At 50.6% G+C, this 10,704-nt stretch overlaps 1 protein-coding gene across 4 annotated transcripts in view; it reads left to right on the forward strand.

Annotated features, from left to right (window-relative positions):
* The window catches only part of BID (BH3 interacting domain death agonist), a 52,216-nt gene extending 43,435 nt beyond the window's left edge, over positions 1-8,781 (forward strand). For all 4 annotated transcript variants that reach the window (XM_011984618.1, XM_011984619.1, XM_011984620.1 and 1 more), the window contains 3 exons: positions 3,419-3,558; positions 4,695-4,907; positions 7,334-8,781. In XM_011984618.1, coding sequence (XP_011840008.1) covers positions 3,419-3,558; positions 4,695-4,907; positions 7,334-7,345 — 365 coding nt within the window. In that variant the 3' untranslated portion in view covers positions 7,346-8,781. The remainder of the gene's footprint in view (positions 1-3,418; positions 3,559-4,694; positions 4,908-7,333) is intronic.
* Positions 8,782-10,704: the final 1,923 nt, after the last annotated feature.

Genomic DNA, 10,704 nt, shown 5'->3' on the forward strand with positions numbered 1-10,704 from the left:
GGGGGGAGGTGTCTGAGAACGTCTCTGCCTTCTAATCCAGCCAGCACGTCTTCTGGCTGGCTCTGAACTGAGGAGAAACCCCGGATCCCCTTGGGAAGGTCCAGGAAGGGCAGGAGTGGACGGGCACAGCTCTGCTATCAGCACTGCTGTGGGGGCAGCTGCAGCCCCAGTCTGCCCTGGTGTTTTTCTCTCGCTCTTTTCTCCACGCCGGCCTTTGCCTCTAGACTGAGAAACCGGGCTTGACTCAAGTGGCACCGGCAAAAGTGATCATGGCAGTTCACTTAGCCTGACCGGTGCTCTGGTGGGAAAGTGGTGTGTGAATCTAGTCCCTGGCGAGCCTGGGAAGAGGGGCAAGGTAGAGACTCTGGCTGCCGGGGTTTCTTTGGTGAGTCCGCTCACTTGGCTGGACACAGACGGATCAGGAAAGATTCCTGTTGCTACTGGGCTGGTGGCCAGAGGGAGAGAGGACGTGTCCGTAACTGAAGCAAGGTGGATAGGCTTTGGGGACAAGCGAGGCACAGATTCGGTGCTGGGGGAGCGATGAGGTGCTGGAGGAGCTGGGTGCTCTGCTCTGCAGGGAATCAGGAAAACTGTGGGGCTGCAGCTCCCGTTGAGCTGGGCCTTGGAGGCTGGGTACATTTGGTTCCTTGGAAACTGGAAAGAGGGAATGGCCCTCTTTTAAGAAAAAGCCCAGCGGCTATAAACGCTACAGTGAGGCTGGGTGCAGTGGCTCACGCCTGTAATCCCAGCACTTTGGGAGGCCAAGGCAGGTGGATCAAGGTCAGGAGTTCAAGAACATCCTGGCCAAGATGGTGAAACCCCGTCTCTACTAAAAAAAAATACAAAACTTAGCCAGGCATGGTGGCGGATGCCTGTAATCCCAGCTACTTGGGAGGCTGAGGTAGAAAATTGTTTGAACCCGGGAGGCGGAGGTTGCAGTGAGCTGAGATCATACCACTGCATTCCAGCTTGGGTGACAGAGTGAGACTCCGTCTCAAAAACAAAAGAAAAAGAAAAAAAGCTACAGTGAATAGTTGAGTTTGCCTAGGAAGCGTGGAAGTGAAATCATGTATTTTGAGCTGGGTCATGACTTGTCACTTAAACAGAGGTGAGCCCTTGAAAGGTTTTGAAGAGAAGCGATGTGGCAGCCATACTGTATGTTCCACGTCAGACTCCAGGGAGGCCGTGAAACCCCCAGAGCACAGCTTCTAAGAACGTGCCCACTCTTTGGCACCTCACTTCCCCCAACCCTGCCCTGCTCTGAGGTCTGTGCTGTGAAGGTGGCAGAGTAGACTGGACGGCGGGGAGTGGGACTGTCGTCATCAGATGAGAGCTAACAGTGGCAGAGGGTAGGCAAAACACTTGTGTTTGCAACATAAGGTGAGATTTGACAGCTGACTGAGGGCGGGAGCAGTAGCCAAAACCAGAAAAGCCAGAGGGAAGTTGCAAGCACAAAAAAAAGTAGAAGATTTAATGGGAGAAATAACAATAGCTGGCATCTATTGAACACTTACTAGGAGCTAGGTACAGGCCCGTTCATTCATTTATACAATTAAAACTTTTTTTAAGAAACAGGGTCAGGCCGGGCGCGGTGGCTCAAACCTGTAATCCCAGCACTTTGGCAGGCCGAGACGGGTGGATCATGAGGTCAGGAGATAGAGACCATCCTGGCTAACACGGTGAAACCCCGTCTCTACTGAAAAATACAAAAAACTAGCCGGGCGAGGTGGCGGGCGCCTGTAGTCCCAGCTACTCGGGAGGCTGAGGCAGGAGAATGGCCTGAACCTGGGAGGCGGAGCTTGCAGTGAGCCGAGATCAGGCCACTGCACTCCAGCCTGGGCGGCAGAGTGAGACTCCGTCAAAAAAAAAAAAAAAAGAAAAGAAACAGGGTCGTGCTCCATTGCCCAGGCTGGAGGGCAGTGGTGTGATCACAGCTCACTGCAGCCTTGAACTCCTGGCCTCAAGGAGTCCTCCCACCTCAGCCTCCTATGTAGCTGGGATTAGAGGTACGTGCAGTACACCTGGCTCCCTTTGAAAGTTTTTTGTAGAGGCAGGGCACGGTGGCTCACGCCTGTAATCTCAGCACTTTGGGAGGCCAAGGTGGGTGGATCACGAGGTCAGGAGTTTGAGACCAGCCTGACCAACATGGTGAAACCCCATCTCTACTTAAAATACAAAAATTAGCTGGGTGTGGTGGCGGGCGCCTGTAATCCCAGCTACTCAGGAGGCTAAAGCATGAGACTTGCTTGAACCCGGAGGCGGAGGTTGCAGTGAGCCGAGATCATGCCACTGTACTCCAGCCTGGGTGACAGAGTCAGACTCTGTCTCAAAAAAATAAGTAGCTTTTTGTAGAGGCAGGGCCTTGCTCTGTTGCTGGTGCAGTCATGGCTCACTGCAGCCTCTAACTCCTGGCCTTAAGCAATCTTCTGTCCTCCGCCTCCCAAAGCGCTGGGGTTACAGGCGTGCACTACCACACCTGGTCCCTACAATTGTTCACTGAGCACCTACTGAGTGCCTTGCATTATTTTAAGTGCTGGGTAGTTGTCAGTGGACAAAACAGATTAAAAAATCATAGCCCTTAGGGAGCTTAGCCTCTAGCAGGGGCGTCAGACAATAACACAGCAAGTGTTGAGGAAGAAAACGGAGGCGGCAGGGAGCGTGGTCGTTGAGCTTGGCCGACATGGAACAGCAACAGTGGTACTCGGGCAGGGGCAGCATGGAGGCTGTGGTCCAGGGGAGCAGGACTGAGGGGCAAGGAGGAGATCTCCGGTTAGAAAGGCAGGAGAGATTTTCCAGGGCCTTGCTGGTGCCAGTGACAACTGGGGTTTTCCTGAGACGGGACTGTGAGGAATGGGGGCTCTTGGCGAGGAATGGGGGCTCTTGGCGAGGAATGGGGGCTCTAGGCAAGGAATGGGGGCTCTCGGCGAGGAATGGGGGCTTTCGGCGAGGAATAGGGGCTCTCAGGCTGGAGAGGGCGAAGGTGGGTCCGGGATGCTGTCTGCCCACAGGGCCCCTTCCCCAACGGCTGCCCAGGCCAAGGCCAACCCTGCTGGGTTGTGTGGTGTGAGCCATGAGGCTGCTGCCAGGCTCGTACCTCAGGCGTGGTCGTGACACCCCGGCTTCACTGACCCTGCCCGTGGGGACATGGTGCCTGTGTGTGGGAACCTAGGCCTCAGCCGAGGCCCTAAGCTCCGGCACTGCCCAGAACTCAGCTCAGCACTGGTACCCAGCCTGCCTGCCGTGGCCCCGGTGGAGTGGAGCCCGTGTCCAGTGGGGGCTGGCGCTACACTGTGGGGTGAGGGGCTGGCCTTTTCCCATCGCAGACCTGTCCTTTCCTGGGGCAGGGTGGTGTGGGAGACGGTATCAGGGCCATTTGCTGAGTCTGCTCTGTCTCTGCCGCCCCTGCCTGAACACTCAGATTCTGAAAGTCAAGAAGACGTCATCCGGAACATTGCCAGGCACCTCGCCCAGGTCGGGGACAGCATGGACCGTAGCATCCCTCCAGGCCTGGTGAACGGCCTGGCCCTGCAGCTCAGGAACACCAGCCGGTCGGAGGAGGTGAGTGAGGGCCTGAGGACTGTGTGGGCAGGTAAGTGAGCCTGTGGGGGCTGTCCCCTGCCTCTCACCAGGCAGCCCACTGTGGCGTGAGGCCACTCAACTCGTGACTGTCCGTTCCAGAACTCTGACGAAGGAACTGGACACAGGGCATGGTTCATTGCTTTTCAGAAGAATTCAGCTGGTTCACATCTAGGAAACCTGAACCTTCAATCAGAGTAAAGAGTTTAGGGGTAAAAGCCTCTAAAAGATGCAGGAAGCATGTTTGGCTGACAGAAGTAACGGGCGCTTTCTTGGGTTGTAGGGAGTTCACTAGTGGTGCCAGTGAGAGCCGTAAGCCCTGGGGTGCCGCCTGCTGGTCTGCGGGGCTCCTTGGTTGGAACCCACACAGCTTTCTGAGCTCTACCGTTTGCTTGGCACTGTGGGGGATACAAGGTTGGTCCGGGGCACCGTGTCCACAAAACACTTAGCGGGAAGGAGAACTACATCCTCCAACTGCCGAATACAGGCCTGTAGCGATGGGAGCTGAGAGGAGAGAAAGTGCCACTTTTTCGACTCTACCAGCTGAAAACGCAGGCGTCCTCACCTCCTAGAAATCCAGTCATGCTTCTGTTCAGCAGGGCCAGCCTGTGACGTCCCCAGCAGCTGCCTAGAACGCCGGAGTGGCTGGCACACTCCCGTGTAACTCTGCATGTGTGCCAACGGGCCTGACGGTCCTCGCCAGCCTCATGGTCTGTGTCCAGTACCCCCCATGCAGTCCCCTTCCTCGCCTCCATTCAGCTAGGTCTGCACCAATACAATGGGCCTGGGCCTAAGGTGTCGCAGGTGGTCACTAGTTCTGGACTTGAAGTGCCTTGGGCGCAGGGACGACGAAGGCTTCTCGTATCCCATCACCGTCTAACAGTGAGCGCAGGGGCTCGCCACACATGCGTTTGCTTAACGAGCCCCCTGCAGGGAGTGATTGCAATCTTCCCTTTCCATTGCCTTTCAGAACTCAACTGCTTCTCATTCTTTCAGCCCAGCAGCCCTGGATACTCAATCAGTACTTCCCTTTGAAGTGCTGCTTCATACCGGGGACTGTGTTTCCTTTGAGAGGGAAGAGTATTAGTGAACCAGGTTGTGTGTGCCCCTCTGTGCAGGACCGGAACAGGGACCTGGCCACTGCCCTGGAGCAGCTGCTGCAGGCCTACCCTACAGACATGGAGAAGGAGAAGACCATGCTGGTGCTGGCCCTGCTGCTGGCCAAGAAGGTGGCCAGTCACACGCCGTCCTTGCTCCGTGATGTCTTTCAAACAACGGTGAATTTTATTAACCAGAACCTACGCGCCTACGTGAGGAGCTTAGCCAGAAACGTAAGAACCCATGATGAGGTCAGCCCCTTCCCTGCCTGCTGCCCATGCCCTTTTCTCTGGAAGGTTGAGAAGCCCAGCGGGGCCGCTGCCTCTGATGCCAGCACAAGGGTTACAGGCTGTCCTGCTCGGGTTAGGTTTTGCTGTTGTGAGCAAGAAAGCTATGTGTGGAAGGTGGTGAAGGGCAGCCAGAGTCCTCTCGAGCTTTACCAGCTTCCTATTGGAGACGTGCTCCACTCAGAGGGGCGGCAAAGGCTCATGTTGCACTCCTGGTGGGGTCCTCACAGCATAAGCAGGTGCAGAGTGGAAGGAAAGGGCTGGAGGGCCCACAATGAGCTTTTCAGACTGCTTGCCTTGTCATAAAAATAAGTGTAATGTGGCCGGCCGTGGTGGCTCACGCCTGTGATCCCAGCAGTCTGGGAGGCCGAGATGGGCAGATCACCTGAGGTCAGGAGTTCCAGACCAGCCTGGCCAACATGATGAAAGCCCATCTCTACTAAAATACAAAAATTAGCCGGGTATGGTGGTGCACACCTGTGGTCCCAGCTACTCAGGAGGCTGAGGCAGAACTGCTTGAACCCCTGAGGCAGAGGTTGCAGTGAACCGAGATCGCACCACTGCACTTTAGCCTGGATGACAGAGCGAGGCTCCATCTCAAAAAAAAGGTGAAATGTGAACCAAAACGAGTAGTCGAGAAAGGGGGGAGCTGTCTAAAATCTTTTCCAGAGCACATCTGTCCCATAACCAAGTATTAGAAGTCACCGTGTAAAGGCCGGGCATGGTGGCTCAAGCCTGTAATCCCAGCAATTTGGGAAGCAGAGGAGGATTCCTTGAGGCCAGGAGTTTGAGACAAAACTGAGCAACATGGCAAGACCCTCCCTGTCTCTAAAAAATTTATAAAAATAATTAGCTGAGGGCCAGGTGTGGTGGCTCATGCCTGTAATCCCAACACTTTGGGAGGCCAAGGCCAGTGGATCATGAAGTCAGGAGTTCAAGACCAGCCTGGCCAAGATGGTGAAACCCCATCTCTACTAAAAATACAAAAAAAATTAGCTGGGTGCGGTGGCAGGTGCCTGTAATCCCAGCTGCTTGAGGCAGGAGAATCGTTTAAATCCTGGCGGCAGAGGCTGCAGTGAGCCAAGATCACACCAGTGCACTCCAGCCTGGGTGACAGAGTGACACTGTCTCAAAAAAAAAAAAAAAAAATTAGCTGAGCATGGTGGCATGCTAGTTCATGCTATCATGGAGGCTGAGGCAGCTCGTCAGGAGGCTGAGGCAGAAGGATCTCTTTGCTTGAGGCCAGGAGTTCAAGGCTGCAGTGAGCTCATTGTGCCACTGCAGTCCAGCCTGAACAAAACAAGACCCTGTTTCTAAAAACAAACAGAGTGTTCACAACGCTGCCCAAGAAGGGCGGGTTTTTGCGGTTGCCCCCATGTAGCAAAATCTGGCGCTTCTGTTTCATAGACCCAAATGGATATTAAGTGGGTGTGTCTTATTTGTAAATTTAAAAATATTAGCGAATGTTTGGGATTTTATGATATGTCAGAAGCATTACTTCAGGCTTTGGTTTTTAAGTAAAATAGCATCTAATCCTCTACTGAGAACTCAAAAGAAAACATTCCTTATATGCTGTGGTCTTCAGTTATACAGGCATTTTAAAAACAGGAGAATGAGGCCGGGCGCGGTGGCTCAAGCCTGTAATCCCAGCACTTTGGGAGGCTGAGACGGGCAGATCACAGGTCAGGAGATTGAGACCATCCTGGCTAACATGGTGAAACTCCGTCTCTACTAAAAAATACAAAAAATTAGCCGGGCGAGGTGGTGGGTGCCTGCAGTCCCAGCTACTTGGGAGGCTGAGGCAGGAGAATGGCGTAAACCCAGGAGGCGGAGCTTGTAGTGAGCTGAGATCTGGCCACTGTGCTCCAGCCTGGGTGACAGAGCGAGACTCCGTCTCAAAAACAAACAAACAAACAAACAAACAAAAACCAGGAGAATGAATATAAATCTTAAATCAGGCATTAAAGCCAGCTGAATTGTTGGAAGGAGGTAAGCCTGAGGCCATTCCTGGACAGCTTTTACCAACACCCACGTAAAGGGGGAATGAGTGGGCAAGACGTGTGCGGCTGTCTGTATGGACAGCTTACCAGAGACTGATGGCTGAGGCAGAATCGTGATTCCTCTAACCCAGCAGGGGCCTCCTGACACCGTCAGTGCCTTGGAGATGTGAATAGCCACCTCACCGCCTGAACAGCCTGTTTTTGCAGTTGCCCCCATGTAGCAGAAAGTAGGATGCACGGATAGGATTTTAGGGCCCTGGAGAACATGTTTTTGCATAAACCCCAGCTTTGCTCCGCTGTGGCACAGAGCTCTGGAGCCTGGTTTGTGAATGAGCCTAGCTGATTCTGGCTTTTTCTCCTTTCTTGCTCTAGGGGATGGACTGAACCGACAGTTCCAAAAGTGTGACTGGCTAAAGCTCGATATGGTCACAGCATGTAGCTGCTTCCAGTGTAGACAGAGCCCTGGCATGTCAACAGCGTTCCTAGAGAAGACGGGCTGGAAGAGATAGCTGTGATTTCTGTTTTAAAGACAATGTTTTAAGCTTATAACGCATTCTAAAAGATCCACATTAATATACTTGAATGAAAATATCAATTTACACGTATTTGAATGGCCTTCGTATCATCCACACATGAATCTGCACATTCGTAAATCTACACATGGTGCCTTTATTTCCGCTGTGCAGGTTCTCACTTGAAAATTAAATTGAAAAGCAGGTTTCAAGGAAGTAGAAACAAAATACAATTTTTTTGGTAAAAAAAATTACTTTTTATTAAAGTACAACCGTAGGGGATGGTCTTACAGCAGGCAGTATGCTGTTCGAGGAAAGCAAGAATTGGAGAGGAAAGGAACATACCCCTTACAAATGAAAAATTCCACTCAAAATAGGGACTATCTTAATACTAAGGAACCAACAATCTTCCTGTTTAAAAACCAAATGGCCCAGAGATTCGGAACTGAAGTGCTGCATGCAAACAGTGGGACCGTCCGGCGCCAGTACGTAGGCGCTTGACCTTCTCAATTTCATCTCCCTTTGTTTGAGTCAAAAAGAACCACTTGTGGTTCTAAAAGCTGTGAAGGTGGCTTAAGGGCCCAGGTCAGCCACTGTTTACAAAATCAGGTAACTAACGGCATGCACCTTTTCTCCTTCCATGACATCAAGGCTTTGCTAAAGACATTGAGCCACGGGTGCCGGAAGCTACTGCGATGCCCCGGGAGTAGCCCGGGAAGTTTACAGAAGCTGTAGACTTCCAATTTCTAGCCGTACACTCGGCTCATCCACGCCTCAGAAGTGCATCTGGAGAGAAGAGGTTTCTAAGCATAAAAGATGAAAGAGCAGTTGGACTTTTTAAAAATTCAGCAAAGCAGTTCCCTCTCCTAGGGACAGTCAAAACCAAGTCACTTAGGTAGTACCAAAATAAACAAGGAAGAGCTTAGCTTTAGAAACAGTGCAACACTGGTCTGCTGTTCAGTGGGAAGCTATGTCCTAGGAATCAGTTTAAAAGCACGACGGTGGATGCTGGGTCTGTATCACACACATTGCTGTGAACAGGAGTCTCCTGTGACCACAACAGGAGGCTACTGGAGACGCGCATGAGTAAGGGCACTGACAGACTCATGATTTCTTCTTACCGCTTTCCTGTTCCGTAAGAGTTTAAAATCATCAGAAAAGAAAAACAAACTCTATATTGTTCAGCATGGAATACATGCCACGCTAGGGCTGGCTCAATTGAAGTGGGCAAAAGGTTACAAATACTAAAAAGAAATGCTGCCGTGCAGTGTGAAGGCCATGGTTTGGAAATAAATCTTTCTAAAACTATGACTTTTCCCGTTTCAGAGTGGACTTTTAAAAAAGTTTCCCGACCACAATGGAAAAAAAGTTGAACCACGCTGCACCTACACACCGTCCATACATCAGCCATTATAATCAGATTCTCACTGGGGGAGGCATTTTCTTCCCAAAGGGGCTATACAGGCGTCACCCGGAACTAATGGAAAAGGGCTCTAGAGCAGCAAATGACTGGACTATCATCTCTCACTGCCTCTTCCACGGCATCTTCACCTTATTCTGTTTCACTTGAATTCATACAGTAGGCCGCCATCTTATTACAGCTTATAACAGGCCTTAGTGTAAATTCTTCCAGACCAAATCTGAGATACCATCTTGGTTGTAAAGCAAGAGCATCACCCCTTCTCCCAAAGCCAACATGATAAACAGATTGCATTGTCTCAAACACAGCTGCTCCAGTCTTGAGCACTTCCCAGCCATGGTGACTCAGGCATATCCTGGCAGTTGGTGGATTTTGCCCTGTAACACAATCCTCGTGGAAATGACTGAAAGGTGATTTTAATTCAAAGAATGTGTTTTCCTTTCTGTTTTAAAAATATTCGAATGAAGTGATGGAAATTCCTTTGTTAAACATCAAAAGCTTTCTCCTTGAAGAGATGCTTGGTGTATCTGAAAGTCACGGGGGATAGCTGGTGCGTTCAGAAGGCCAAAGCATTCCTGACCTCTCCTCTTAGGATCCAGCATTAACTGCTGAGATACTCAGGCCTTCCTTAAAGGGTCACAGCACTAGCGCCTGGTTTTATTGTCCAACAACTTTATTAGTTGTGCTGACTGAGAATTGGAATATAGAGAGTCCTTTGAATGTAACGATCTTGTTTTCAGAACCTGGAGTCAAACCAATTAAGTATGGACTTACAAAGACAATTGATCACATGAAATGATACCGCCTAAGTCAAGGGCATAGAGTGACCATGTGGATAGAAAGATGAGTCCATCGATTATCTTCAGATCCCATGTGTTCTTTCTAGTATATTGCTTCTGACAGAATAACTCACAGATTTGAAGTCTGTTCCTTTCCCCGATGAAGAGGAGATTGGCCAAAAGGTAGATGACAGGAGGGAAGAGGAGCCAGAATGAGCCACAATGGTCAGTTCAGCAAAGCAGAGCGGCCGCACAGGGGGCCCATGGAACTCACACAGAAAAAGGAAACATGCTGCTTCAGTAAAATGCCCGTGTTAACCTAATTATCCAAATCACCGATCAATTCTGGTATTTTTAACATGACAGCATTTGAGCCAACACTAAACTGACCTTAATTAAGGAATGAGTTAGGTAGGAAGAGGCACTTTTAATCTGGAGGAAGAAATGGAAGACTGTAATAGGAAAAATGCAGGTTTAGGAAAAAAATAAATGTTTTCCTTTGATGCTGGCCAAGGACCCCTCTACATAATACAGTTCTCTTGCTGGAAAGCATCAGGGACAGAGTTATTCCAAGTTCTGCAACAGGGAAGACTGTACTTTGACCTTCTTTTCCTGGGGAAAGGGAACAACTGGTAGTCTTAAAATGTCAAAACTTTTCTTCTAAATAGTACATTCATTAACTAGTTTCTTCTGGTGGTGCAAAGAACACTCCCCACAGTGAGCAGTATCACTATACAGTTTCCCGAGGAGAGGTGAGAGCGGCGGAGACTCACCTGGAGGCAGCTGCTACTTTTTAACTGATGACAAGGCCTTGCAAATACCCCCGAGAACAATTTCACTGTGCGCTCGCAGGGAAGCAGCAGTCCGGTGTGGGCTCCTGTGGCATAGACATCAAATGTGGAAGACCTGATGGTGTTACTGAGTGAGGATGCCAGGCTGAAGTGAAACAGCCTTGCGAAAAGAAAGGGAAGACGGGATGTGCTAATATTTTAGTGGCATGCACTTTCCAACTGTCCATGGAGCTCTCTTTAT

This window comes from Mandrillus leucophaeus, unplaced genomic scaffold (genome assembly GCF_000951045.1).
Source record: "Mandrillus leucophaeus isolate KB7577 unplaced genomic scaffold, Mleu.le_1.0 Scaffold270, whole genome shotgun sequence".
Lineage (NCBI taxonomy): Eukaryota > Metazoa > Chordata > Mammalia > Primates > Cercopithecidae > Mandrillus > Mandrillus leucophaeus.